This window comes from Notamacropus eugenii, chromosome 2, assembly GCF_028372415.1.
Source record: "Notamacropus eugenii isolate mMacEug1 chromosome 2, mMacEug1.pri_v2, whole genome shotgun sequence".
In the NCBI taxonomy this organism is placed as follows: domain Eukaryota; kingdom Metazoa; phylum Chordata; class Mammalia; order Diprotodontia; family Macropodidae; genus Notamacropus; species Notamacropus eugenii.
In genome coordinates this window covers 513,207,295-513,232,433 of record NC_092873.1, presented here as the reverse complement: position 1 = coordinate 513,232,433, position 25,139 = coordinate 513,207,295, and the positions used below count along the sequence as shown (strand labels likewise).

The 25,139-nt window shown below is 43.4% G+C and overlaps 1 protein-coding gene across 2 annotated transcripts in view; it reads left to right on the top strand.

Annotated features, from left to right (window-relative positions):
- SLC1A7 (solute carrier family 1 member 7) overlaps window positions 1-25,139 on the top strand; it is a 78,047-nt gene that overhangs the window by 35,647 nt on the left and 17,261 nt on the right. The window contains exon 4 of one of the 2 annotated variants that reach the window (XM_072649493.1): window positions 3,150-3,365. In XM_072649493.1, coding sequence (XP_072505594.1) covers window positions 3,150-3,365 — 216 coding nt within the window. Of the gene's footprint in view, window positions 1-3,149; window positions 3,366-18,668; window positions 18,924-25,139 lie in introns of those variants that run through there. The other variant, XM_072649494.1, reaches the window with a different exon arrangement.

The window sequence follows — 25,139 nt, the reverse complement described above, 5'->3', positions numbered from 1 at the left end:
AAGAAGTGCTATAAATTCTTTTGAGTCTTTTCCTCTTTTTTGATATATTTAAAGCTGTACTGATCCTGAGAAGCCAGTTGGTCCAACATCCTCATTTTACAGATGAGGAAATTGAGGCCTGGAGAAATTAGGTGACTAGCCCACGGTTACCTAGACAGTAAATAGTGGAGCTGTGATTCAAACCCAAACACTCTGACTCCAAATTCAAGGATTCTTTTCCCTCATTGTACCATTCTGAGGACATGGCAGTTTATTTCACAGCTCTATCCCCTCATAAAATCATGGACCTCAGTTTCCTCATTTGTAAAATGGGGCTGTTGCACTAGGAGGTCTCTAAGTCCCTTCCTCAGCTGTGAGGCCTGTGAAGGCAGAGGCTGCATCTTCTGTCGCTCCTGTACTTTGCCCCTCCCAATGAGTCCAGAACCCCATGCAGAGAAGACCATCAGCCTTTCCCATGAATCTTGAAGAAGGAGGCCAAGAAGGAGGAGAGATGAGTTATTATCAAATATGGCTGAAAAGCCACCAAAGGCTTGCTTTATCTCTAGGGTGGACTTTTCCACCCTGAGTCTGGGAGGGGGAGGGGAGAAATCTCTTTGGCTCAGCAAAGATCAAATGCTGCCCTCCCCCAAGTTAATCAATCTGGCTGGGTCTCCTCACCAGGAGCAACCCTTCTTTTTAGTCCCCTAAATCCACCATAAAGACCAAAGATTAATTAGGAGAGAGACCATGCAGGACACTGGGGAGAATGCTGGATTTCAGAATTTATGTTGTTTCAGTTCAGAGATCTGAGGTCCAGACCCAAGAACTTCCTTTGTGACCTTGAACAAGTCACTTCTCTTTGGAACTCACTTTTCTCATTTTCAAAAGATGGTGGTTGGACTAGATGACTTCAAAGGTCCATTCCAATTAGGACATTCTATGAATTGATTTCCTTCCAGTGTGGGATGTTTCTATGCTCATGAAGTATTTCTAATCTACATTGTGCCAGCAAAAGGCCTGGGTTCAAGGCCAGGGGTCCAGGGACTTACTTCCCCACCCTCGACCCCCACCTCTAGGAAAGGGCAGTGCGGATTTTCCTAGAGGCTTCTGGGAATATATGATGTGGCTTTCCTGGGGAGTATCTCCCCTAGGTAGCCCAGGTATAACGATGGCCTTGAAGGCAGTACAAGCCTATGCTGGCCACAGGGTGGCACCCCTACCCAACAGTAATAATGGTGTGGGGTGAGCTTAAAAGGACTACAGACCAGCGTCAGGAGGGGCCTTGGAAATTACAGGGTTGTTGACCCAGAGTTGGAAGGGATCTCCTAGACCAATCCTCTCATTTAACAGAGCTAGAATCTGAGGAGCAGTAACTTACCCAAGGTTGGGAATGGTCAGAACCAAGGTGGCAACTCCTGCCTTTTGACAGCAACACCCAGGTTGCTTCCAAAATAAATATATTAGAAACCTTGAAGAGGTTACAAGAGACGAGAACATAATGTCTCAGCACTGAATAGGACCACCTAGTCTAACCCTGGAGCCAGATGGAATCAATCTATTCCCTCTTGCCTATAATGGCTGTTAAGACATTTAAAGACAATGGTTGTAGCCTACAGAGTGTTTGAATTAGAAAAGATCTTGGCAAGCGTCTGTCCCAGAAGAGGAATTCCCTCTATGACACTGCTTGAAAGAGGCTGTCCCAGAGCCATCTGAAGACCTTGAGTGATGAGAAACTCACCACCTTTCTAGGAAGACTATTCTACTTCAAGAGAGGGTTAGGAACTAAAGGTAGGTAGGATCATAGGGTCATGGAATCCAGAGCTGGGAAGGACACTGGAGACCATTTAGTCCAGCTTGCTAATGTTACAAAGTAGAAAACTGAGGATAAGAATGGACAAGAGCACAAAGTAACTTTGTACAAGTCAGGACTAGAACCCAAGTCTCCTGACTCCCAAGTCATTATACTTTCCCTCTCCACAACAGAGAGAAAGAAAGTGACTGTCTAAAGTCACTGCCACTCATTTTATTACTCTCCCTCCTAAACTATGTCCCCCATAATTGAACATTATGCCCCAGCTGTGGTCTGACCAGGAATTAGATGCTGAAGGATAAACCCTCAAGAAGTTTCCACTCTAATAGAAGACAATATATATAGGGGAGTGGCAAACAGAAAGGGTGCTTTGGTGGTGCTGAATTGATGTTGTTCCCAGAGCTAGAGTAAGAAATGGGGTGGGAGGTGAAGAAGAGAAAGGGAAGGGTGCTTGAGGTGTGGAGAAGAGGTGATGGGTTGGAGCCCTTTGCTAGAAATGGTGAATGCTCACCAATCAGAAACCTGGGATCCCAGGGTAGAAAGCTGGATGGAGGGGAAGGCTGCAGCCTTGGAGCATGAGAGATTGAAGGTAGAGTAGGAAGGCGAAATGGACATAATAATGCATCCCACTCCCTACCACATGTGGCTGGTTAAGTTTAAAGAGCATTAGATTTTCTCCATTAAGTCTAGATGATCAACAAGACAATAAATCAAACCCTGATCTATAGCATTTGCCAACTTCCAATTTAACAATTTGCCAATTTCCAATTTAACAAGTTTAACAATTGGCTCTCACTAGCTGGTAAGATCTGATTTCAGCACACTACTGGTTAGATGTCTTTAAACTTCTAAATGTTGAATGTTTTATGCATGCTGGGTTCTATGGTTCTAGCATGTCAAAGTTCTAGGATTCTGTATGGTTCTAAGGGGCTGTTGTTCAAAAGTTCCATGTTGTTCTAAGGTTCTATGATTTCTATGCAGAGTTGCCATCTCTAGCCTCCATACTTTTGCACAGACTCCCCATGACTAGAATGCCTTTCCACTTCACCTCTGCCTTTTCACATCCCTTGTTTCTCTGAAAATGCAGCCCAGGTGTCACCTCTTTTTCCACATGTGGCTTTTTCCAGGACCTCCAGTCATCAGTTTCCATGAATTAATTCTATTAATGTTTTACGTATTCTTTTATGTGCACATTTGTTTTCCCCAACAGAATGTAAATTCTTTATGAGAAGAGAATGTCACTTTTGACTTTGTTTCTTCAGTACCCAGCAAAATGCTCCCTATACAGTTGGTGCTCAATAAATGCTTGTTGATTGAGTGACTGATGAACAGCTCTGATGCTCTGTCCTTTCTCTCCCAGCCTGATGTCAGGCCTTGCATCCCTGGATGCCAAGACCTCCAGCCGCTTGGGAATCCTCACGGTGGCCTACTACCTCTGGACCACCTTTGTCGCTGTCATCGTGGGCATCATCATGGTTACCATCATCCACCCTGGTGGTGCGGCTCAGAAGGAAACCACTGGCCAGAGCTGGAAGCCCATCATGAGCTCAGCTGATGCCCTGCTGGACCTAATCAGGTAATTTCATTTCTCTTTCATCCTCCACCAGTGCCATTCTTAGTCTGGCTCCCAAGAGGGGACTGCTTCTCACCACCCAACAGGGTAGTTTGTTCATGGCTTTAAAAAGGGAGAGGGGGCCTTGCTCTAATATCTTCCCAAGGAAATCACCAAAGGATAATAAGTCACTTCTCAGGTACCTGGGCCCCTGGAGGGATATTGACATGGATAACCCCCCCAAAAAGATCATCAACCAGCCAATAATCCATGAGCAGCTTTGGAATCTAAACCAATAAGCAAGATTTGATTGATTCCTGAGTGAGTAAGACAGGATGCCTTCCCTGGAGGAGTCTGACATGATCCAGGAGGCAGGAGAATCGCTCAGAACCATTCAGAGCCCTGGAAGAAAGTAGACAGATGGACAGGGAAGACAGGACATCCCTGCAGCTCTCTGCATTTGTGAATTTTCTTCTGCATGATACAAGTCGAGATATTTTCTGAATGCTCAGATTGTTGGCGGTGGGTAGTGGGTAGTCTGGCTCCTGGACAGAGAGCTAGCTTTGGAGCCAGCATGACCTAGGTTCAAGTTTGGGCAAATCATTTAGCTCCTTAGTTAGATAAGAACTCAGGAAACTTTCTGAGACTAGAGATTGAAGAATAGAAGCTGATGGGAGAGGAAGCTTCTTACTTGGTGCTCTTATGATAATAAGAATATGATGACGATGATGATGATGATGATGATGGTGATGATGATGACGATGATGATGATGATGATGACGATGATGATGATGATGACGATGATGATGATGATGATGATGATGACGACGATGATGATGGTGATGATGATGATGATGATGACGATGATGACGATGATGATGATGATGGTGATGATGATGATGATGACGATGATGATGATGATGATGATGATGACGACGATGATGATGGTGATGATGATGATGATGATGACGATGACGACGATGATGATGATGATGGTGATGATGATGATGATGATGGTGATGATGACGATGATGATGATGATGACGATGATGACGATGATGATGATGATGATGGTGATGATGACGATGACGATGATGGTGATGATGATGACGATGATGATGATGATGACGATGATGATGGTGATGATGATGATGATGATGACGATGACGACGATGATGATGATGATGGTGATGATGATGATGATGATGGTGATGATGATGATGATGATGATGATGAGAGTGATGATGATGATGATGATGACGATGATGATGATGATGACGATGATGATGATGATGATGATGATGATGATGATGGTGATGAAATTAAAAATAATGAAGTCTCAGGTCTGGTTAAAAAAAAGTGCAAGGCACTTGGCGTACAAAATAGCCCCTGCCTCTCCTCCCAGAATAGATTTCAAAAGGCAAAGGGAGATTCTTACCTGGATCATCGGCAGAAGACATCTACCCACATAGCTAGCCAGAAAGTTGGTAGGTCTAGGATACTGTGATGCCCAATCCTTGGCAGATGTACCAGTCTGACTAGTGTAGAATTTTCTTTAAAGGGGAGGCTAGAGGTCATTAATAGAACTGTGCAGCTTTTCAAAGGCAAGTCAGTCTGCTCACTTCATCCTGTTCAATTCTGGACCCAGAACATTGTCTCTGTTCAAGCATACGTACAAGTAGAACAATCCCATGTGGATCTCCTTGCTGTGGCTATTGATTTACATCCATTACACTTTGTTACAAAAGGGTCATGATCTGTGTTGTCTACTCCTTTATCCATTTCCTGTTTGTTTTTTTGCATCAAGCTATTATTATTTAAGTATATCAGTTTGGAGTTTTTTAATTAATAAGCACATATCTCATTTTTATCTTTATTCCTTTTTCAAGGGGATGGGTTCCTTTAGGTCCCTGCTCTAAGTCTGAAGTCTGAGTGTATACCACCAACAAATCTTGGAATGTGATCTTTGGTTTCAGGGGATCTAGAGGAAGTCATTTGCCCCATTGTGCTCCATCCTGGGGGACTGTGTCCTTTTCTGGGTACCACAATTTAGGAAGGGCATTGATGATCTGAAGAGCATCCAGAGCAGAGAAAGCAGATTCATAAAGGGCCTGGGGACAATACTCTTCAAGGATAAGCTGAAGAAACTGGGGATGGTCAGCTGGAGAAGAGGACTTAGGAGTGAAATGTTCTCTGTTGTTAAACAATAAGATGCTCTGTGGTAGAGGACCCATTGGCCTTGTCCTGCCTGCATAGGCTCCATGTCTAGGAAAACATCCTCACAATGAACTGACCCAGACTGGAAGGGTCTACCCTGGAAAGTGGAGAATGTTTTTCCCTACTAGAGGTCTTCAAACAAAGGCTGGATGAATACTTGTTGGGTGTAGTGTAGATAGGAGTCTCTTCCAGGCATAGGTTGGATTAGATGCCCCTAAGATCCCTCCCAACTTTACAATTCTATACACAAAGCACTTTCCTTTCCATAGTCCTGTGAGGAAAAGACTGCAAAATAGCATGAATACTGACTCTGGAGTCAGAGGTCCTGGGTTCAAATCCTGACTCTCCTAATCTCTTCACTTTCCTCAGTTTCTCCACATGTAAAATGAGGGGATTGAACTAGATAGTCTTTAGTCTTCCAGTTGTAGGTCTGGGGTCCTCATTTTGCAAAAAAACCACAAATCTGAGGCCCAGACCAAAGGCCACATAGTTAATTGGTGTTAAAGAGGAGATTCTTTGTCAGAACTTCCAATACCAAGGTCAGTACTCTTCCCCTGCCAATCCCCTGCCACTGACCACAGGCTCTCCAGCAGCATGCTGGGATAATGGGTTCCTTGGAAGCTGTGGGCTCCTTAAGGTGCTGTAAGTGAAGCCTTGACTGAAAGCAAAGATGAGGGGAGAATGAGAGCCAAGGGGGCTTTGGGGCTTGAGAAGGATGAGGCAGGAAGAGGTCTGCCAGTGGGGGAGGGACTGAGGTGGGCCAGTAGAGGGAGATGCCTGAATAACCACTAAAAGCATTAGGAGGGGCAGAGCCTCCAGGAATAAGGAGCTTGTGGTCACACTATTCTCTGTCCCCTTCAGACCGCACCTGGAGTCTGGGCCACACATTTTAGGAAGGATGTTGGTAAACAAGAGCATGTCCAGAGGAAGGCAATCAGCATGGTGAAGGGTCTTCAGTCCATGTCATATGAGGACTGTTGGAAAGAGCTGGGAATGTGCAATCTGGAGAGGTGAAGGCTCAGGGAAGATGATAGCCACTCTTGTGTACTTGACAGATCATAGGACGAGAGCTCTGAAAGGGAGTTTGGAAGGTGGCAGAAGGAAAAGCATTTGTATAACGCCTACTATGTACCCAATCTGCTGCGATACTTTGTAGTTGGTGAAATGTATTTCTGAGCCTGTCTCCACATAGACCCACCCAGGCTCCAAAATGAACCTCTCATTATCCTAACTCAAAAGGAGATTTAGACTCATCTCCCAGTACTCCAAGTCAAACTGTTCTCAGAGCCCATAGTCGTGTGTGTGTGTGTGTGTGTATGTGTGTGTGTGTGTGTGTGTGGCACAAAATCAGACATAAACACAACTAACCACAGAACTGGGCCCAAATCCCATGTCAACTCTTCCAACACTTGAGGGTACTGAGGGAGGCACAGAATTTAGATTAGACACCCTCCCATCTCACATGGCATGTGGCAAGAGGGAACTAAGATGTCCATACAAGAAACAGTGAGAAATCATGAGAGAGGAACATGATTCCGTACCCTGAGAGGTGCTGTTGGAGGTGGGGAGGACCATCACTGATGGAGAGAGCTATTTCATGTTCATCCTAAATGAACGAACGAACGTCTTCTCCTTGAGCTGCTTAACATTTTTAGCAGAGATTTAGACAAAGGCATAGATGACAGGTTGATCATCAGATCTACAGACGGCACGAGGTAGAGAGGGAGACCTAACCCCCTGGATGATGAATCTGAATCCAGAAGGGTCTTGATGGACTACATTTACCACTAGGCATAATCTAACAAGCTGAAATGGATACTCCAAGAATCTGTGGTCGACCCCAGAGTGCCTCTTCCAACCCTAAAATTATCAGGCATTTTCTTTGAATTTTGTATAAATTTGTAGGTATAAATGTTCTATAAGCTAAAAAAATATAAGCTTCTCAAGGGCAGGGGCTGTTTCATAATTATCTCTGTGTACCCTTTTGTCCAGCACCTAACAATGCCTCACATATTGGGCACCTAATAAATGCTTGTATCTCCAGCACCTAGTTTAGTGCTTACACTTTGCCTGACATTTAGTAGGTGCTTAACAAATGTTTATTTTAGCTGACTAGAATATAGCAGGCACTTAATATAAATACCTGATTGATTAAAGTTTGACCAATATAAATCATTTGCCATAGGGAAACTAAAAGAGCCCAAAAAAGCATTTTAGTAGCTTGGCATACTTGCCAAGTAGAGATTAGTTGCCAAGGACAAGATCATTTTGAACATAATCTCATTTGTAATGTCTTGCAGGGAAGAATGATGGTAGTTTATGAATAGCATTGCCTCCTAAAACAGAGAGAAGTACTGAAGGGTAAAACCCAGTTTTAAAAAACTTGACAAGAGAGCTTGTCTTGATGGGCTCTGAACTAAACAGAATCATTCCGAATGTATTTAAGGTTGAGCCTGGAAAGAAAACAACAAAATGATGAAAGAGAGAAAAGATCAGGCAAGATTTTTATGACAAACTCTATTCAGCATCAAGGAAAGTAGAGGCACCATGCTTGAGTTCTAACATCACAGTCGTTGAAGTACTTGGGGAGAAATGGGACTAAAGAGAATAAAAGCCAATGGATTAGACCAAGTATATTTAAAGGGGACCTGTGCTGGAGGTGACACAACTGTAAAAGCATTGAGAAATTGAGCATGATATCCAAAGAAAGGGAAAATACTGAAGGCATGAAAAAGGATCTCAGAACTTCTTAATTTCCCTTAAGGGAAACCAAAAGAACATCAACAATTACTTAACTGTATACCTACTTTCCTACTTCATTAAATGTTATGGGATATAGAGCTCAGAAAAATTATGTGTTGTAATATGTACATATATATGCATTGAGGTCTTCTGTGATAGGGATATTAGTTGGGAACAGATAGATTTTCTTAAATGACATTCCAAAGTGAACCACATATTTATCATCAAATACAAGATTCCATTGTCGCTATTATTTATTTACTATTTCAAAAAATTTTGATTTAGTAGAGCAAAATGCTGATTTAAAGGCTGTCTTCCAATGTAGTATCTCCACCCATTCATCTAAATAATGCAAAATTTTTTGAAAGACATAACAGTAGGATTAATCTTGTTCAGCTCTCACGTGATTTTTAATATCAAGAAAGGCAAATATGTATATGTATTGAGACGGAGGGAGAGAAGGAAGGAGAGAGAGAGGCAGAGAGAGAGAAACAGAGAGAGACAGAGAGATATATATGTGATGAGTTGTAAAACATGGAGACATATATGTCCCAAAGGTATTCACCACTGTCATAAAGGAAACATGTCCGGCCTAGAGGCTGAAGGGCTACCTGAGTCTTACCTTACCTGTCGTCCAGGTCTTTGGTTGGCCAAATCGGATAAACGTATTGAGAGAAGAGACTTTCCAGAGTCGAACAAGGGTTAGGCTTTATTCAGGGTCTTGGTTACATGTGCAGGGTGAATTCTTCCTCAGGAGAAAGGAATCCTCCTCCTCCCAAAGAGGCAAAGATCGTACAGCAAGAGAATGGGAGTGGGAGAGGGGAGGGACCCTCTACCCTCTAAAGGCCCTCCAGTGCAAAGAGTGCCTTCAGGCTTTCCTGACCCTACTTAAGCTCTCCCGCTGCATAGTTTGCACGTGAATACCGGGCGTGCTCTCAGACCTTAGCTTAGTCAACAACAGGTGTGCTCAGACCCTGGGCCAATCTCAAGGGTGGGATGCTCTCCCCAGCACGTATCCCACGAAGAAGAGGCGGAGGTGCATGAGATAGCCTGTGTCTCACGCCTCAATTCCCAGCTATTCCCTGGGGGGCCTCATGAGAACTCTAAGGTTTAGAAGTCCTCACTTTTACCTGCCCGAGACTGTCCACGTGAAACTGAGCTTACACCCCCAACAGAAACATGGTACAAAATCCATGTTGAAGGGGAATTTCTTGTGAGTGGTGAAGTCTTGTATATGCTCCTGTTTGTGGATGACATTGGGCTAATTATATCCAGACATAAAATACTTTAGAGCATCCTGGAAAAGATTTATAACTAGTCAAAAGAGTTTGGAGTAACCATCTATATAAGAATAATCAAATGGATGAGGAATTCCTATTAGTCAGTTAGATGAATAATTTATGGAACCCATCAGAGAGAAAGAAAGACAGACACAGAGATACAAAGACACAGAGATATAGAGAGAGTGTGTATAAATGGATAAGAGATTGGCTCCATAACTAAGCAGGAAGAGGAATACAGGCTCATATGAAGATCTCTTTTTAATACCATAATTCTAATGGTGTCACTACATGGTTGTGATTCATGGAACACTATAGTTCCAAAGACTTGATGCTGAGTATTGCTCAAAGGGCAATTGAGAGGCTCATGGTGGGTATGAACATGTGACAAATAGGGAATTATGAAAAAGAATTGGAATAAAGAATGAGGATGAGGGGGAAAATGGTGGATTAGTCATGTCCCAAGGGCAAGGGCTAACCCTCAGATGATCAGCAACTCTGCTCCCAATGTTACCCTCCCAATGTCAAGAAAAAAAAAAAGGATCACAGTATATTGTCTCTGCCCCCCTCCCCCCTGCTGTGGGAAGATTAAGGTAAGACATAGTCATTTTGGATGGGGAGGCCTGGGTGCATTGTAATTGGCTTTGTTTGAATATTCACATCAGTGAGTTCATAGACCCATTGAAGTCTTTGGTTAGTATAAGGAAGACATTGAGCGAGCAGAGTTTTCTGGAAAGGAGAATGAGTTGCTTCCCAGGGAAATGAGTTCCCTGTCAGCATTCTCAAAGAGGTGGTCTATTTCTTGTCATAGATGCCACATGGGGTTGAGGAGAACCCTGCCCTCGGAGAGGGATGACAGATTCTATTCTAAGATTTTGTGGCCAAGATCCCTGACTCTGGGATTCTCAATGTCGGTTGGGGACTGTGGGAGAGTCCAGCATTCCAAGTATATTCTCTGGCTATGGTTGCTTCTAACTCAGTGAAAATTGATCCTTTTGGTTTGAGGATATTTCCATGGTTGTTCTCAACCCAGAGGCCATTTATTTTGGAAAGTTGGGTGATTAAGTAGCCCTTTTCCCATTCCTTGGGCACAGAGTAAAGATGGGCACTGGCAAGGGTTTGGGGTTGGCAGTGGGGGTAGCAGGGATAAGAATGTCCAGGGACATGGTAGAGTTTCTCCTACAAATGTTGGCCATGTGAAGGTCTACTTCCCATTCACTCATCCTCTCCTATGGGAGGTAGTGAGATTCCCATCAGTGGAGATCTTCCTACAAAGACTGAATATCATTTTTGTTGTGGTGGTGGTGCTTGGGTTTTTTGGTTTTGGGGGATTTTACTGCTGTTGTCTTTGCCAAAGATAATTACTTCAGTGCCTGAAAGGACAGAACAACAACCCCAAAATGGCTAATAGCGAGTTAAGACCCAAGAGAAATAAAGAGACAGTAAGAAAGCTTTTAGCTGCCCTTGAAGAGTTCAAGTCACCTGGCCCAACAGAACTTTATCCTTGGGTGCTTAAAAAAGAATGGCCGCTGTGAGATATTTGAAAGATTGTGGAGACTAGGAGAGTTACCTCCAAAACAAGGACGGGGTACATGATATTCCCATCAACTCTGATTCCGGGTAAAAATTAACCAACTAAGCAGAATTCATTAATGTTTATTATTGCCAGGCTAAGTGCCAATACTCAGTTTCTCTATTTGTAAACTGTGGAACTTGCAACACCTTTTTCCTGGAGTTGTTGAAAGGAAAGTGCTTTTTAGATCTTAAAAACACTATTAAAATTGGAATTATTATGTTGAATTTGTGCAATTCTTGGGTTCCTAAGTTTTTAAAGGGAAAGAACTGGCAATTTCTCTTGCTCATTTTCTCCTACCATTTATTTAGCAGTGAATGCTTCTCAAAATGGATGGTTTGTGTGTGTGCTAAGTCAATGGGAATTTGGATAAGAAGCTTCATAGCCCAGGGGGGTGAAATATTAGCAAAGAAGTAGAAAAGGAACAGTAAGTTTGAATTTATGACAATCTTTCACTTTCTAGTCTAGTCTTTGAAGCACTTGCTAAAAGTACAAGGCAAGAGAGTTATGACAAAAGGCCTAATGTGTACTCAGGCAATTAGGGCTGTAAGGTCCCAAAGGAGGGAAGAATTACTTCAGACTGAGAGGGTCAGGGAAGTTCCCTTGGAGGAGGTTAAGTTTGGTCTGGGTCTTGAAGGGCAGAGAGGACCTGGAGAGAGGGAGGGAGGCAGAAGTGTTATTATAGAATCAAGGCATTAATTTCAATTCAACTCATTAAAGCTGTTCTCTATCAAGAGCAAGTGAGATTCTGGAAATACAAAAGTAAAAACCATATAATCATAGGATTCATTTTACAGATGAAGTCACTGAGACCAGGTGAGCAGAGGTAACTTGTCTAAGTACCCAAAGGAGGATTTCAACTCACATCTTCTGATTCCAGAGCCAGTGTCCTTTCTACCACCACCAAGGAATTTCCATTCTCCTTATGGGATACTACAGATAAGTAAATGAAAGTGAGTGATGCAGCATAGGAAGGACAGACAAATTGCTCCAGGAAGATTGGAGGAGACAGGACAGCTCCAATTTCATTCAATCAGCATATAGTAAACACCAGCTTAGAGTCCAAGATGTTTCTGCTTTGTTGTTGAGGCTACAAAGATGGCTGAAACCAACTCCATTTGGTTCTGGTGACTAGACTACATAACACTTTTTGATTGAATTGAACAATCAGAAATGAGAATGAACAGAAGGAGATGGCAAATCAATCCAGCATCTTTGCCAAGAAAACCTCAGATGCGGTCTCAAAGAGTCAGACATGGCTGAAATGACTGAATAAGCAAACAGACACCGTACACCTCCTTTAATCATTCAGAGTCATTGAGCGAGACACTGGTTCATCCCTAAGCAACTTGTAGAATAAAGATAAACTAGCTCAGAATCAGAGGCAAAAGATTCTAAGGTCTCCAGATTCAAGAAATTCAAGAAAGCACAAAACAGAGGAAAGACTGAGCTGTGGTAGAGAAGGGACATACTGAGGACACTCATTGACTCTACAGCCTTTCCAGAGCAGAAGACTGAGGATGAGGGAAATCCCAAGAAAAAGTCAGCTCTTTTCCAAATTCTCCCTGCCACAGACAGATAGACAGACACACAGACACACAGACACACAGACACACACACACACTGCAATGGCTGTCTATCCACAGACATTACAATATTATTTGCTATTTAGTCACCCAAACATTTCCATTAAACTGAATTTTACCTTAACCACAGATACCAAGGATTAACTAAAGATAGGTATAATTGTAGAGTTAAGCAGAGAGCCCAAACTCTGCCTCCATGTTGTAAATCTTCCTAACTAGGGGCTCAGAGTGATTAGAACTGAACTCAGAGCTTGGGGACCTCTACAAGAGCTTCATCAAGGATTATCCAGTGGTGTCTATTGAAGATCCCTTTGACCAGGATGATTGCAAAGTTTGGAAAAATTTCACTGTTACTGACGGCATCCAGGTGGTAGGAGATGATCTCACAGTGACCAATCCCAAGCAAATTGAAAAGACTGTGAATGAGAAGGCCTGCAATTGCCTCCTACTCAAAGTGAACCAGACTGGCTCCGTGACTGAATCTCTCCAGGCGTGCAAGCTGGCCCAATCCAATGGGTGGGGAGTAATGGTTTCCCATCATTCTGGGGAGACTGAAGATACCTTCATTGCAGACCTGATGGTGGGTCTCTGTACTGGGCTGATCAAGACTGGTGCCCCTTGCTGATCTGAGCGTTTGGCCAAGTATAACCAGCTTCTCAGAATTGAGGAAGAGCTGGGCAGCAAGTCTAAATTTGCTGGAAGGAACTTCAGAAACCCTTGGGCCAAGTAAGCTCTGTGGCTAGGAGGCCTAAGAGCTCACAGGCGCCAGTCACCTCTATAGAAGTCTGCTCCTGTCCTAAGAATGGGCAGCGTCAATACTAGAACAGTCTTGTTTTGGGGGCAGGGGCCTCTGCTGCTTAACTTCAACCTCTCCCTTCAACTTTTCTGTGATGTTCTCACTGCTTCATTAGAATTGTCTTATACTGGAGACTACCTGATCGTCTGGCTCTCTGTCAGAAGACCCTTTATCATCTTGTGACTGGGATAGATTGACCTGTTCTCACCGCCAACCCTGGTGTTGATGTGTGGAGCCATGTACTTGTGATATAGCCCGACGAGCCCAGAGGCCAAATCCTTAGTGGCTTCTATGTGCAGAATAAAAGTATTCAGTAACCCCCCCCCCCAAAAAAAAAGAACTGGTGAACTCTTCCTCCAAAATAAGCCCCTTAAATCCAAAGAAGAGGTACCAAGTGAACTTGAAGGTCCATTGAGTTGCCCCCTAGACTTATTGTTATAACCAAGTGTTACAACAACAAAAGGGAAACAGTTCCTGTCCTTGAGGATCTTTCTTTTACTGGGTGGATACAACATGTGTACAGTCAAATAAATAAAAGGTAAATTGAGAAGGGAGAAAGTAATACCAATGAAATCTTAGTAATAACTAAGAAATAACTAATGAAGGCTTCCCAGGGAAGATGACACTTAAGGCTCGAAGGAAGTTAAAGATTCTAAGAGGCCCAGATGGGGAAGGGTTGCATTTAAAGGATAGAGGATAGTGTGTGCAAAAGTACAGAGGTAAAGATGAATCATGGAGAACCTGGTCTCTAAGCTGAGCCTTGAAGGAAGAAAGCCATCAGAGGGTAATGCAGCAAAGGTCCTTTGAAATCATCTGGTCTAATCCCATCATGGAACTGAGTCCCAGGAGAGTTCAATGACTTGCCAAAGACATTAGTGTACAAAGCAGATTCTGGGTTTGATTCCACTTACTCTGGCTACCAAGCCAAATATCTTTCCTGAGTTCAGGAAAAGAGATAAGTAGAGGTAAGAGATGAGAATGATCATAGAGAGCCAAGAATATATGAAGGAAGATCAAGTTGGGTAAGTAGGGTCAAACCCAGATTGTTGAGATCCTCGAATGCCAAGCTATAAGAAATAGAAGGCCATGAAAGGTATGTGAGCAGGAAAGTTTTGTGGTAAATAGAGGTAAAGGAAAATTTGACTGTATGTCCAATGGCTGATAATTGGAGGGAAAGAAGAGCCCAGAGACAGGAGGACCAACCAGGAGGTTGTTGTAATCACCTAGATTTGATGTGATGGGAGCATGGCCCAGGATCAAGAAGGGTAGTGGGAATGAAAAGGAGGGAAGGATGCCAAAAGATAGAACTTTAAAAAATCAGCAGGGCTTGATGACTGAGACAAAGTGGGGCCAATGGATGAGGCCAAGAAGATTCTGAGGTTTTGAGTCTGGGAGCTGTCAATGCTCCTTTGAATACGTGATCCAAGAAAACACAACCAGATCATGTCCCAGAAGAACCGCCAAAGGATGAATTCATTTCTCAATTATCAGCAGAGGACTCTGGGAATTTGTTAAGACTCAAGATGTTAAGACTCAAGACACCAGGCTGGTTCATAGGAAGAGAACTGAACTCCCTCACTCCATCCTTCTCTCTCCTCCCCATCCCTACCTCATTAAAACACCAGAGAGATTAAGTAATGACTGAGTTTTTAATGTACACTTCTCTGAATAAGAGTTATGTGTCCAAGAAAAAGTACTAGACATCACCTAACCTCCCTCCTAAACTCCAAGGCTACATCACCAACTGACTGTTGGAGATCTCAGACTGGACATCTTGAACCCTGTAGGTATCATGAACTCAGCAAGTTCCAAAATAGAACTCATTACCCTTCCCCTAAGAATCTTCCCCTCCTCTGAATTTCTCTATTACTGTCCAGGGCATGACCATACTCCCAATTCATAAGGTTCACCACGTAGGTACCATCCCTAATTCCTCACTCCTATAGTCAATCCATTGCCAAATGTTATCATTTCTTCCTTCAATACACCTTTCATATCCAGTCCCTTCTCTATACTTATACATCCAACACCCTCATTCAGATCCTTATAATCTCTGGCATGTACCAGACAGAACCTTCTAAATGGTTTCTCTACATGCAACCTTTACCTACTTGATTCCATCGTCTACTCAGATGCCAAAATGGTTTACCTAAAGCGTAGGTCTCACCATGTTGCCACCATCACCCCTCAATAAGCCTCCAGGTTCAAACACCTCCAACCTTAGCAATCATTTAAACACCCCCAATGAGTGAGGCTCCATGCTAAGAACTGGGCATCCATAGACCATAATACAGCATAGCCCCTGCCCTCAAGGAGTTTATGTTCCATTGGGGACACAACAATACGGATATATAAATGCAAAGAAAATTAATAGACCTGTGCCTGAGTGAGGCAGCTGCATGGAAGATGGATGTATGGCAAAGGGAAGGATAGAAGCAGGGAAATAAAAATGAAAGAACTGTGGTGAGAAAAGGAACAAAGTGATTATAGCAGTCTAGGATGAGCTCAACAGTTTTTTACAAGTTGAGTATGAGAAGAGAGGTTCAGGCTGGAGGTTGTGTGGATGTGCTGGTGATGAAGGGCTCCACTGAAGAACAGGAACGTGGAACGCTGCACAGTAACGCTGAAAAACTAGAATGTGGAATGCTACACACTAATGCTGAAAAACTGAAAATAAGGATCACCAGGAGGGCAGGGGTGATGTACTAGGCTGAACCTAGTAGAAAGGAGGCATCAGGAAAGAGAGTCATCGCCTTCCTACCAAGATGGCCACCTGGTTGACTCCCATACCAACTCCAGCAAAAACTCAAAGTTCTCACTGGACTGAATAATAACCAAGAAATCCGATGAGAAACTACTGCCTCAGAATTGCAGGAAAAGTCAGCCAGAGGCCTGAGAGAAATAGGAAAAGGATCTTCAACCCAAACAAACTGGGCACCAGTAATACCAGGGATGAGTCACGTTTAGTCTTCAAGGCTCTGTGCCTGGAAGCAGTCAGAGTAGTGAGTCTCCTGAGATAGTCTTAGCATGGTTAGAAAATTCCAGAGTGGGGATGTTGGAAGCTCCAAGGAGTGGTAGAGGGCAGGAACCTACATCACTCATACCTATCGACCGAAGTTCGGAGGCTCTGAGGCCCCTAAAGCTCTTTCAGGTGAATCTTCCTTATCTAAGATGAACAAAGAAGCCTTAAACACACCTAGGCACATCAAAATCAACAGGTAAACAAATAGGGATTAGACAAAGGAGAAGTAAAGAGAGGATAAGACTGGGAAAGGGAAAGTCACAAACAAGAGAAAGTTCCTGAAGGAGAGAGTAAAAAGGGGGAGGCGGAGAAAGGAAAGAACTAGAATCCAAGGATCTGCTTCTTAGAAAATTAGGGAAAAACTGAACCAATGATGACTATGAATATGATGGAATATTATTGCACCATAAAAAACAATAAAAGATAATTTCAGAAAATCCTGGGTAATATGAAGTCAGCAGAAGTAAGGGAACAATTTATTTAAAGACAACATTGTAAAGAAATACACTCGTGAGAGACTTAAGAACTCTGATCAAAGTCATGACTGACCATGTCTCAAGGGAGAAATAAGCCTGTTACCCACTTCCTTATGAGGAGGTGATTGATGGGGACAAGGTGCAGAGACACATTTTTGGATATGGCCACTGGGTGGATCGGTTTTGCTTGACTGTTTATATGTTACAAGGAAGTTTTTTCCTTTCTATCACTTGAAGTTTTCTTATCTCAGGGGGAGGGAAAGGAGCGGCAGAAGGAGTTTAGCAATATTTTATTTTTAACAGAACCATTAAAATATTAGGAGAGCTTTGGAAGGAGCGGCTAGAATTCATTACATATACATATGCATACTTTTTTCTTTAAAGCAAGAAGTATGAAAATAGAAATTCACTGTTTCATATAAAATCTCTTTTTGTATTCTGATGTGTGTATGAAAATGATTTTGTGTGTGTTTTAAGTTAGAAATTTTAAAAAGATTTTTTTAAAATAAGAAATAAAGAACCATAATAAAGGATGTCATCAAGGAAATGTATTGAGTCAATGGTGACAAGATCAGACCTGTACTTCAGGAGAATCGCTCTGGCAGCTCAGTGGAGACTGGTTTGAAGAAAGAAGAGATTTGAGGCAAGGAGACCAATTTGGAGACTTGCAAGAGCCCAGGCAAGGGCTGATAAGGACCTGGATGTCAGTGTTCCCCCAGAGAGCACAGTTTCACAAATAGGAGGCTCCCAACAATAAGTCAATATGCATTAATTAGTTCATTAACGCTTGTTAATTGATTGCTAGATAATATGCATTTATTTAATTTCTCTGTGCCTCAAACTACTCCCCGGGATTTAATCTAATGAAAAGAACTGACCATTAACTAGCATGCTGAGGTTTCCTGAGTCTTTTCATGCGCTTTCTCATTTGAGTCTTACAACAACAGCTTCTATTATGATCTCCATTTCCAAGATTAGAAACTGAGGCTCAACTTGCCCAGTGTCAGGTAGCTAGTGAGGATCCTGTGCAGCATCCAGAAGGCACGAAAAGTTTAGATTAAACACAGTCTCTGAAAATCTGGATGGGGCAATGGGACGGGAGAGGGGAAACCATAGCTCTTTTGGATGACTTAATAGTTATCCCACAATAGTATGAAATGGTATTCCATGAGAAGTAAGTTGTATGTGACATTCAAGGGAAAGTATGGTAAATACAATATGCAAGGAGAGATGTATAACTTCTCAGAGAAGATGTATTGTGAGGATGGGGAGGGTTTACTAAGCTTAAAACAAGCAGACTTTTGGGACGCCCTATACAGACAGTATACAGGCACACACACACATAAACATAAAGACAGATATAGATAAGTCTGTGTGTATATGTGTATGTACATGTATGTGTATATATGTATACATATGCACAACACAGATACGTATTTATATTTTATGTCTGTATTGTTTATATATTCATGAATACACAGCATCTATGTTTTGTATATATAATAATCTCAATTTAAGTCTGGGGGCAATCTAATGGCCCTCAGGGCGAAGGGCTTCTTTCCTCTGTTTCTTTAGGTAGTTCGTGTTCACTGAGAAGTTAGGTGATCTGGTTCAATCCTTTCATTTTATAGATGAGCAAACCAAAGGCTGAAGAGCTTAAGCTTCTCTTTCAAGGTCACGTGGGTTGTAATTGACAGAACCAGTATGTGAACCAATGTCTTCCAGTTGCAAATCCAGCTTTTTCCTCCTGAATCATGAAAACCAGGGTGATATGTTCTGGAGTCAAAAAGAACGGGGCTCAAACCCTGCTGTTGACACATTCTACATTAGCGATGCCGAAAAGTCTCTTCTGCTCCCAGGGCCCTGGGCAGCTACGATGATAAATGACAGGTGAGACGCTGATACGTATCCAGGGATAGATTTGGACACCAAACTCTTTACAGTAATGAAATCACAGGTTTAGAGCAGATACTCACATATAACTGACATTTATAAAGCAGTTAGAAGTCTTCAAAGCACTTTATATTCCTTATAAAAGGCTCTACTTGGCTTTTAATGCACTGGATGGCCTAGGAAGTCTGATCTGCTTGCTGTAAAGGAAGATGCCATCTCCCATGTCTGTGCTATTTCATTTTCTTCTTTGTTCTAAGGCAGAGTCTGGATTGGAGTCAGGAAAACCTGAGTCCGAATCTTACCTCAGACACTTCATAGTTACGTAAACCTTGTTAGACCCCTTAATCCCCCTGGGCCTCAGTTTCTTAATCTGTAAAATGAGAGGGGTTGAACTGGAGAGATTCTGAGGTCTCTAGATCTATGACCCATGCCTGGAATGATCTCCCTTCTCATCTCTACCTTCTGGAATCCCCAGTTCCCTTCAAGACTCAGCATAAGGGCTACCTTCTGCTTGGAGCTCATCTTAATACTCCTCCCCAACTCAAGTCCCTATGCCCACTAAGAACACCATCATCCTTCTAGTCTTCCAATTTTGGAGTCATCTTTCACCTTACTCAAGCCCTATGTCCAAGGAGTCACCAAGACTTTTCAATCAAGCCTTTCTGACTCCCAAGTGCAGCTCTCTAACTCCTATATTCAGTCGTTCAGTCAACAAGTATTGATTAGGCACCTATGGCATGCCAGGCACTGTGCTAGGCACTGAGGATGCAAAAAAAAAAGCAAAAATATTGTCCCCCTCTTGGAGGAGTTCTAATGGGGTCAATGACATGAAAATGTTGTTCAGTTATTTCCAGTGATGTCTGATTCTCTATGACCCCATTTGGGGTTTTCTTGGCAGAGATACTGGAAAGGTTTACCATTTCCTTCTCCAGCTCATTTCATAGATGAGGACATTGAGACAAACAGGGTGAAGTGACTTGCCCAGAGTCATACAGCTAGTAAGTGTCTGAGGCTGGGTTTGAACTCAGGTCTTCCTGACCCTGGACTTGGCGCTCAGTCTACTGTACCACCTAGCTGCCCAATATGAAAATAAACAAATATATCCAAGAGTATGATGGAAGGCAATCTTAGAGGGAAAACCCTAGCAGTGAGGAAGGATGGAACTTAGAAAGACCTTCTGTAGGAGTGGGATTTTGACTGAGACTTGAAGGAAGCCAGAAGGTGAAGGTGAAGAGGAAGAGCATTCCAGGGAAGAAGGAAAGCCAGAACAGTTAGAGAGGGGTGGCAATCTATGTCCTGCCTCGATGAAAGAAGTTGTTCCTACACCAAGAGTTCCCCATGCTGCCAAAATTCCATTTCCTTCATGTAGTCCACATTTTTATTTTAGAATAAAGGTCTGTTAGCAGGTTAGGGTTTCCTCTATGGCTCCTGTTAAAAGTCTGTCATTTTCTTGATCTCTTTGCTATATTAGACACTGTTGACCACCGTCTCCTCCTGGGTAGCCCCTCCTCTCTGGGATACTGAGTACTGACTCTTCGTTCTGTATCATCATCCCCTGCATGCCCCCTAACTCTAGGTATTCCCTAAGGCTGTCTTCTGGGTTCTCTTCTCTTTCTGCATTCTCTCTCAGTGATCTCATCGACTCCCATGGGTTTAATTACCATCTCTACATTGATGACTCCCATATCCAGCTCCATGCTCTTTCCTGATCTTAGTCCCAAAGTACCAACTACATGGTAGTGCAATTGACTAGCCAAGCAAGCCAACCACACTCCTTTAGATTTTAAATAGCAGAAGAATTTTGTAGGGTGGCCAGTCTAGCAGTAGTCCAGTCAACTGGTGGAGAATGCTAGGCTTAGAACTTTGAGCAGAAAAACACTTGTGCCTATACCAAAAGGCAGCAAAGGGATGAAGGGAGGGAGTCTGAAGGGGCTACTATACTTCCCTTCTTTGGTCATGTTATCAGAGACTGGACCAGTAGGAAAATGTCTTCCTTCCTTCCCTCCTTCCTTCCTTCCTTCCTTCCTTCCTTCCTTCCTTCCTTCCTCACTCAGCAGCTTTCTAGTTTAACTCATAACATAAAATAGTCTACTTTTATGAAATAACTGGCAAGCAGTCATCTAGTCTTTGCCTGTAAGGGAAACCCACTTGGAGAGTGAAGGTAAGGACCCAAAAAAAGGGGGGCTTTTGGCTTTTTCAGCTAGATTGGGGGAAAAGAAGAGGTTTAAGAAAGAACTAAGAGCTTTGTCTGGCATAGATGAGATAATGACAATTGATAGAGGAGGAAAGACAGAACTGCTTGATTCTTAGTTTGCTTCTTACTTTTCTGACAAGAAGAAAGGCAGGACAAAAAATTACTAGCCAGGAATTGGTGCCCAAGATAAATAAGGATTCAGGAAGGGAACCCAGACTTCCCTAGATGAAATCAAGCCACCTGGCCCTTGTGAATGACATCCTCAAGCCTGAAAAAGCTGGCCCATCAGAGCCTGAGATGCTGTCAGTGATCTTTGAAAGAGAGTGGGAAGTAGTGCCACCAGACTGGAAAGTCCCAGCTTCCAATAAAGTGAAAGGAGCCTTCAAAACTCTAGGTTAGTGAGCTTGGCTTCAGTTCCAGGTAGAATTCGCAAAAGGATTGAGCAAGACATAGTTGATGAACATCTAGAAAAGAAAGCAGTGATTCCCAAGTGCCTGCCTGGCTTCACCAAGGACAGGTCATAGCACAGCAATCTTATTTCCTTTGGGGACAGGATTGTCAAATGTGTAATTCAAAGGAATGCTGCAGATATGGCATGCCTAGATTTCAGCGAAGCATTAAAGAGTCTCACATTATTCTTGTGGAGAAGATGGACAAAGGAAGTCTAGATGAGAATATAATTGGATGGATTTGTACTTGGTCAAATGGCCAAACCCAAAGAGTAGGTGCCAATAGCCTATTGCCAACATGGCAAGAGGTCTCCAATGGCATGTCCCAGAGGTCTATGTTTGGCCCTGTGCTGGTTAACATTTTTCTTAGTGACTTGGACAAAGACAAACATGGCAGGCTTGCCAAATTTGCAGATGGAAGACACAAAGCTGAGAGAGTTTGTTAACACACTGGATGACAGAGTCAGTCTTCAAAAACATTCTGACAGGCTAGAGCATTTGGGTTGAATCTAAGAAGATGAAATTTAAGATAAACAAAAAGTCTTATATTGGGGCTCAAAAATCAATGCCACTAGTGCAGGATTGGGGGAGGCATGTTCTGACAGCGGCTTGTCTGAGGAACATCTAGGAAAGAGGGACTAGTGGATTGTACTGTGTCAGCCATCCAGTGGCACAGCTACTGGGATCTCTGATGTCATTAAGGGAAGCGCAGCTTCTAGAAATAAGCAATCTTTCTGAACTGTGTTCTGGTCAGACCCCATGTGGACTATCATGCTCAGTTCTTGGGCACCACTTTTTAGTAACGACATCAATAAGCTGGAAAGCATGCCAAGGAAGACAACCATATAAGGCAACCATGACGCCATATAAAAAGCCGTTGTAAGAACAGGGAATACTAGTTTGTAGCAGGGGAGGCTGGGAAGGTGGGAGGTGATAGTCATCTCTAAACATCTGCAAGGTTGACAAAAGGAAGGATTTGTTTTCCTTGAACCCAAGGGGCAAACCTAGGACCTAGGGATGGGGGTAGGGGATTGCAGAGAGGCAGGTTTTGGTTTGATGTAGGTATTTTGTTCTCTGGGGGGAAAAGTTGGTTTTCTTTGGGAAGTAGTGGGTTTATCACCTCATCAAGCAGAGTCATTCACCAGGCAACATGGAAGAGGGCATTCTTGTTCAGGCTTGCCTGCTGAGGCCCCTTACAAGTCTGAGATTCCAGAATTCAGTGAATTCTAAAATTCTAGAATTCTGTGCAATTCCCAGCTAGGACAGACTGGTCTCTAATCTCCCCTCTGAGCTGGCTTCCTGCCTCAGGATGCTCCCCAGAGGGTCACTGACCTTCCTAAAATGTGACATCCAAAGAGGAGTACAACACTCCAAAGCTTTAAGCAGGATAAAAGATGGGGATCTAGCATGTTCTTCACTGTGAACACTTGGCTTTGTCACTGGGTGGTCTGTGGGGTTTGGTTGTGAGGACACCTCCCTACCTCCAAGAGCAGTTTCTTTGTACAAGAGGCATTTAGGCATGCCAAGAAAGAGTCTTAGAAATTGGCACCAGGAGCAGAGAATGTTCCTGAGAGCCGTCTGGGAGCCTCTTGCTCATGACTCACCTTCTGAAACATGCACGTAATGAGTGCATCTCTCCGGAGGCAAGGTGGGAGTCCTGTCCCAGCTGCCGGCAATGTTTCTATGGGGACTATCCCACCCCTTCCAGTTATGAGAGCTAAACAAGGCTGTCTTTGTTCAGGAAGCCCTGGTTGTGAGAAGGAGATGCCTGAATCCCCATCTGGACCCTCGCTGACTTGGGAATTCAGGATTCGAAGTGCCCTGAATGGACTTAGCCATTCTCAGTCATCCCCACGGTGATAAGAAATAGGCATGAGCTGGCACACTGGTTTCTGGTGCCTGAGTAGTTCCAAGCAAGGCTTTGGTATCTTGGAATAGGATCAAGATTTGGAATCAGATCTGGGTTCTAGACCCAGCTCTGAACCAGTTGTGTGCCTGGAGACAAGGCCCTGAACTACTCATGAGTCATATAAAGTGGGCCTGACCCTTGGGGCCTTTCTGAAATGATATGTGTAACAGTGTGGAGCTGTGGATAGAGTACTGGATTTGGAGTCTGAAAGACCTGAGTTCAAATCCTGCCTGGGATACTTATTAACCTAGCACAGTATAGTTGCTTAATAAATATTTACCTATTGATTTGTGACCCTGGACAAATAATCTTATCTCTCTGACCCTCAATTTTCTCAAAAAAAAAAAAGTATGGGAGTGGAGTTGGTGACCTCCAAGGTCCTTTCTAGCTCTGAATCTCCATTCTGATGCTCATCTGATTCTCTGAAGAGGTCACACAGGGGCCACTCTCTTTCCTGCTCCCCACTGCCTTCCTGCTATTTCCTAAGAGCCTGTTTGGAGAACAGGGTCCGTATGATCTACCTTGGCTCAGTCCCTGTTCTTAGCTCCATCCTCCCCTCAAAAAGACTGGGCAGTTTTAATATTAGTGATATGACATCACACCACTGGGAAAACAAATGCACTTTACTTAAAATAGTAAACTTGTGATATGAGAAAGAAATACTAACTCAAACTGCATAAGCCCAGCCAAGTCAAACCCCTGTGGCCCCAGGCCCACTGCTTCACCTCCCCCCCACCCCCAGGGAAGATAAGAGAAGGTCCAGAGCCCAGCCCCATGGCCCAGCTCCAGCCCAGAGGTCAAGCTAGGGAATAGAAGTTGGAAGCATTGGGATAACAACTTCTCCATCACCATAGTGATGAGGCATGTTCAGGATCTGGAAAACACTGCTGTTGGAGGGAGGCTGGACCCTGCTTGAGGTCTGCTAGGGTCTGGAAGGATCTGGCCCTCACTGGTCCCATGAGCCAGGTCTGAGCCAGGGCCAGGAAACATTCCAACACTGCATCAGCAGCCAAGAGGAGGTCTCAGCAAGAGGAAAATGGACACATCCAAGTCCGCTGATCCTGGCAGGAAGTGGTCCAAGGGACCTTTCACTTCCCTTGCTTCCTCCTCTTCCTCCTCCTCCTTCTCCTTCTTCTTCTCTTTCTTCTTCTCCTTCTCCTTCTCCTCCTCCTCTTCCTTCTTCTTCTCCTTCCTCTCCTTCCCATCCTCCTCCTTTCTTCCTCTTCCTCTTCTTCTCCTTCCTCTCCTTCCCATCCTCCTCCTCTTTCTTCCTCTTCCTCTTCTTCTTCTTCCTCTTCTTGTTTCTCTTCATCTTCTTTTCTCTGTGCCTCTCTCTCTCTCCCTCTCCCACTCCTTCCCTTTCTCCTCTCTCTTTTCATCCTTCTCCCCATCCCCTTTCACCGTACATTAGGACAGCTTTTCTGGGACCAGCATTTGTTCCATTGGAATCCATGCTGGCATCACATAGTCACCTATGTCCCTTGCTACAGCAAATAATACTGTTGTGACTCCCAGCAGAACCAATAAGATGTTAGCACCAAAAGATGGGCTTTTTCAAATATGGGTTAATGACAACAATGATGATGATGATAGTCATCATTTATATAAAACTCAGTCTCATAAAGCACTTTACACATTATTTCATTATATTCTGGAAGTGG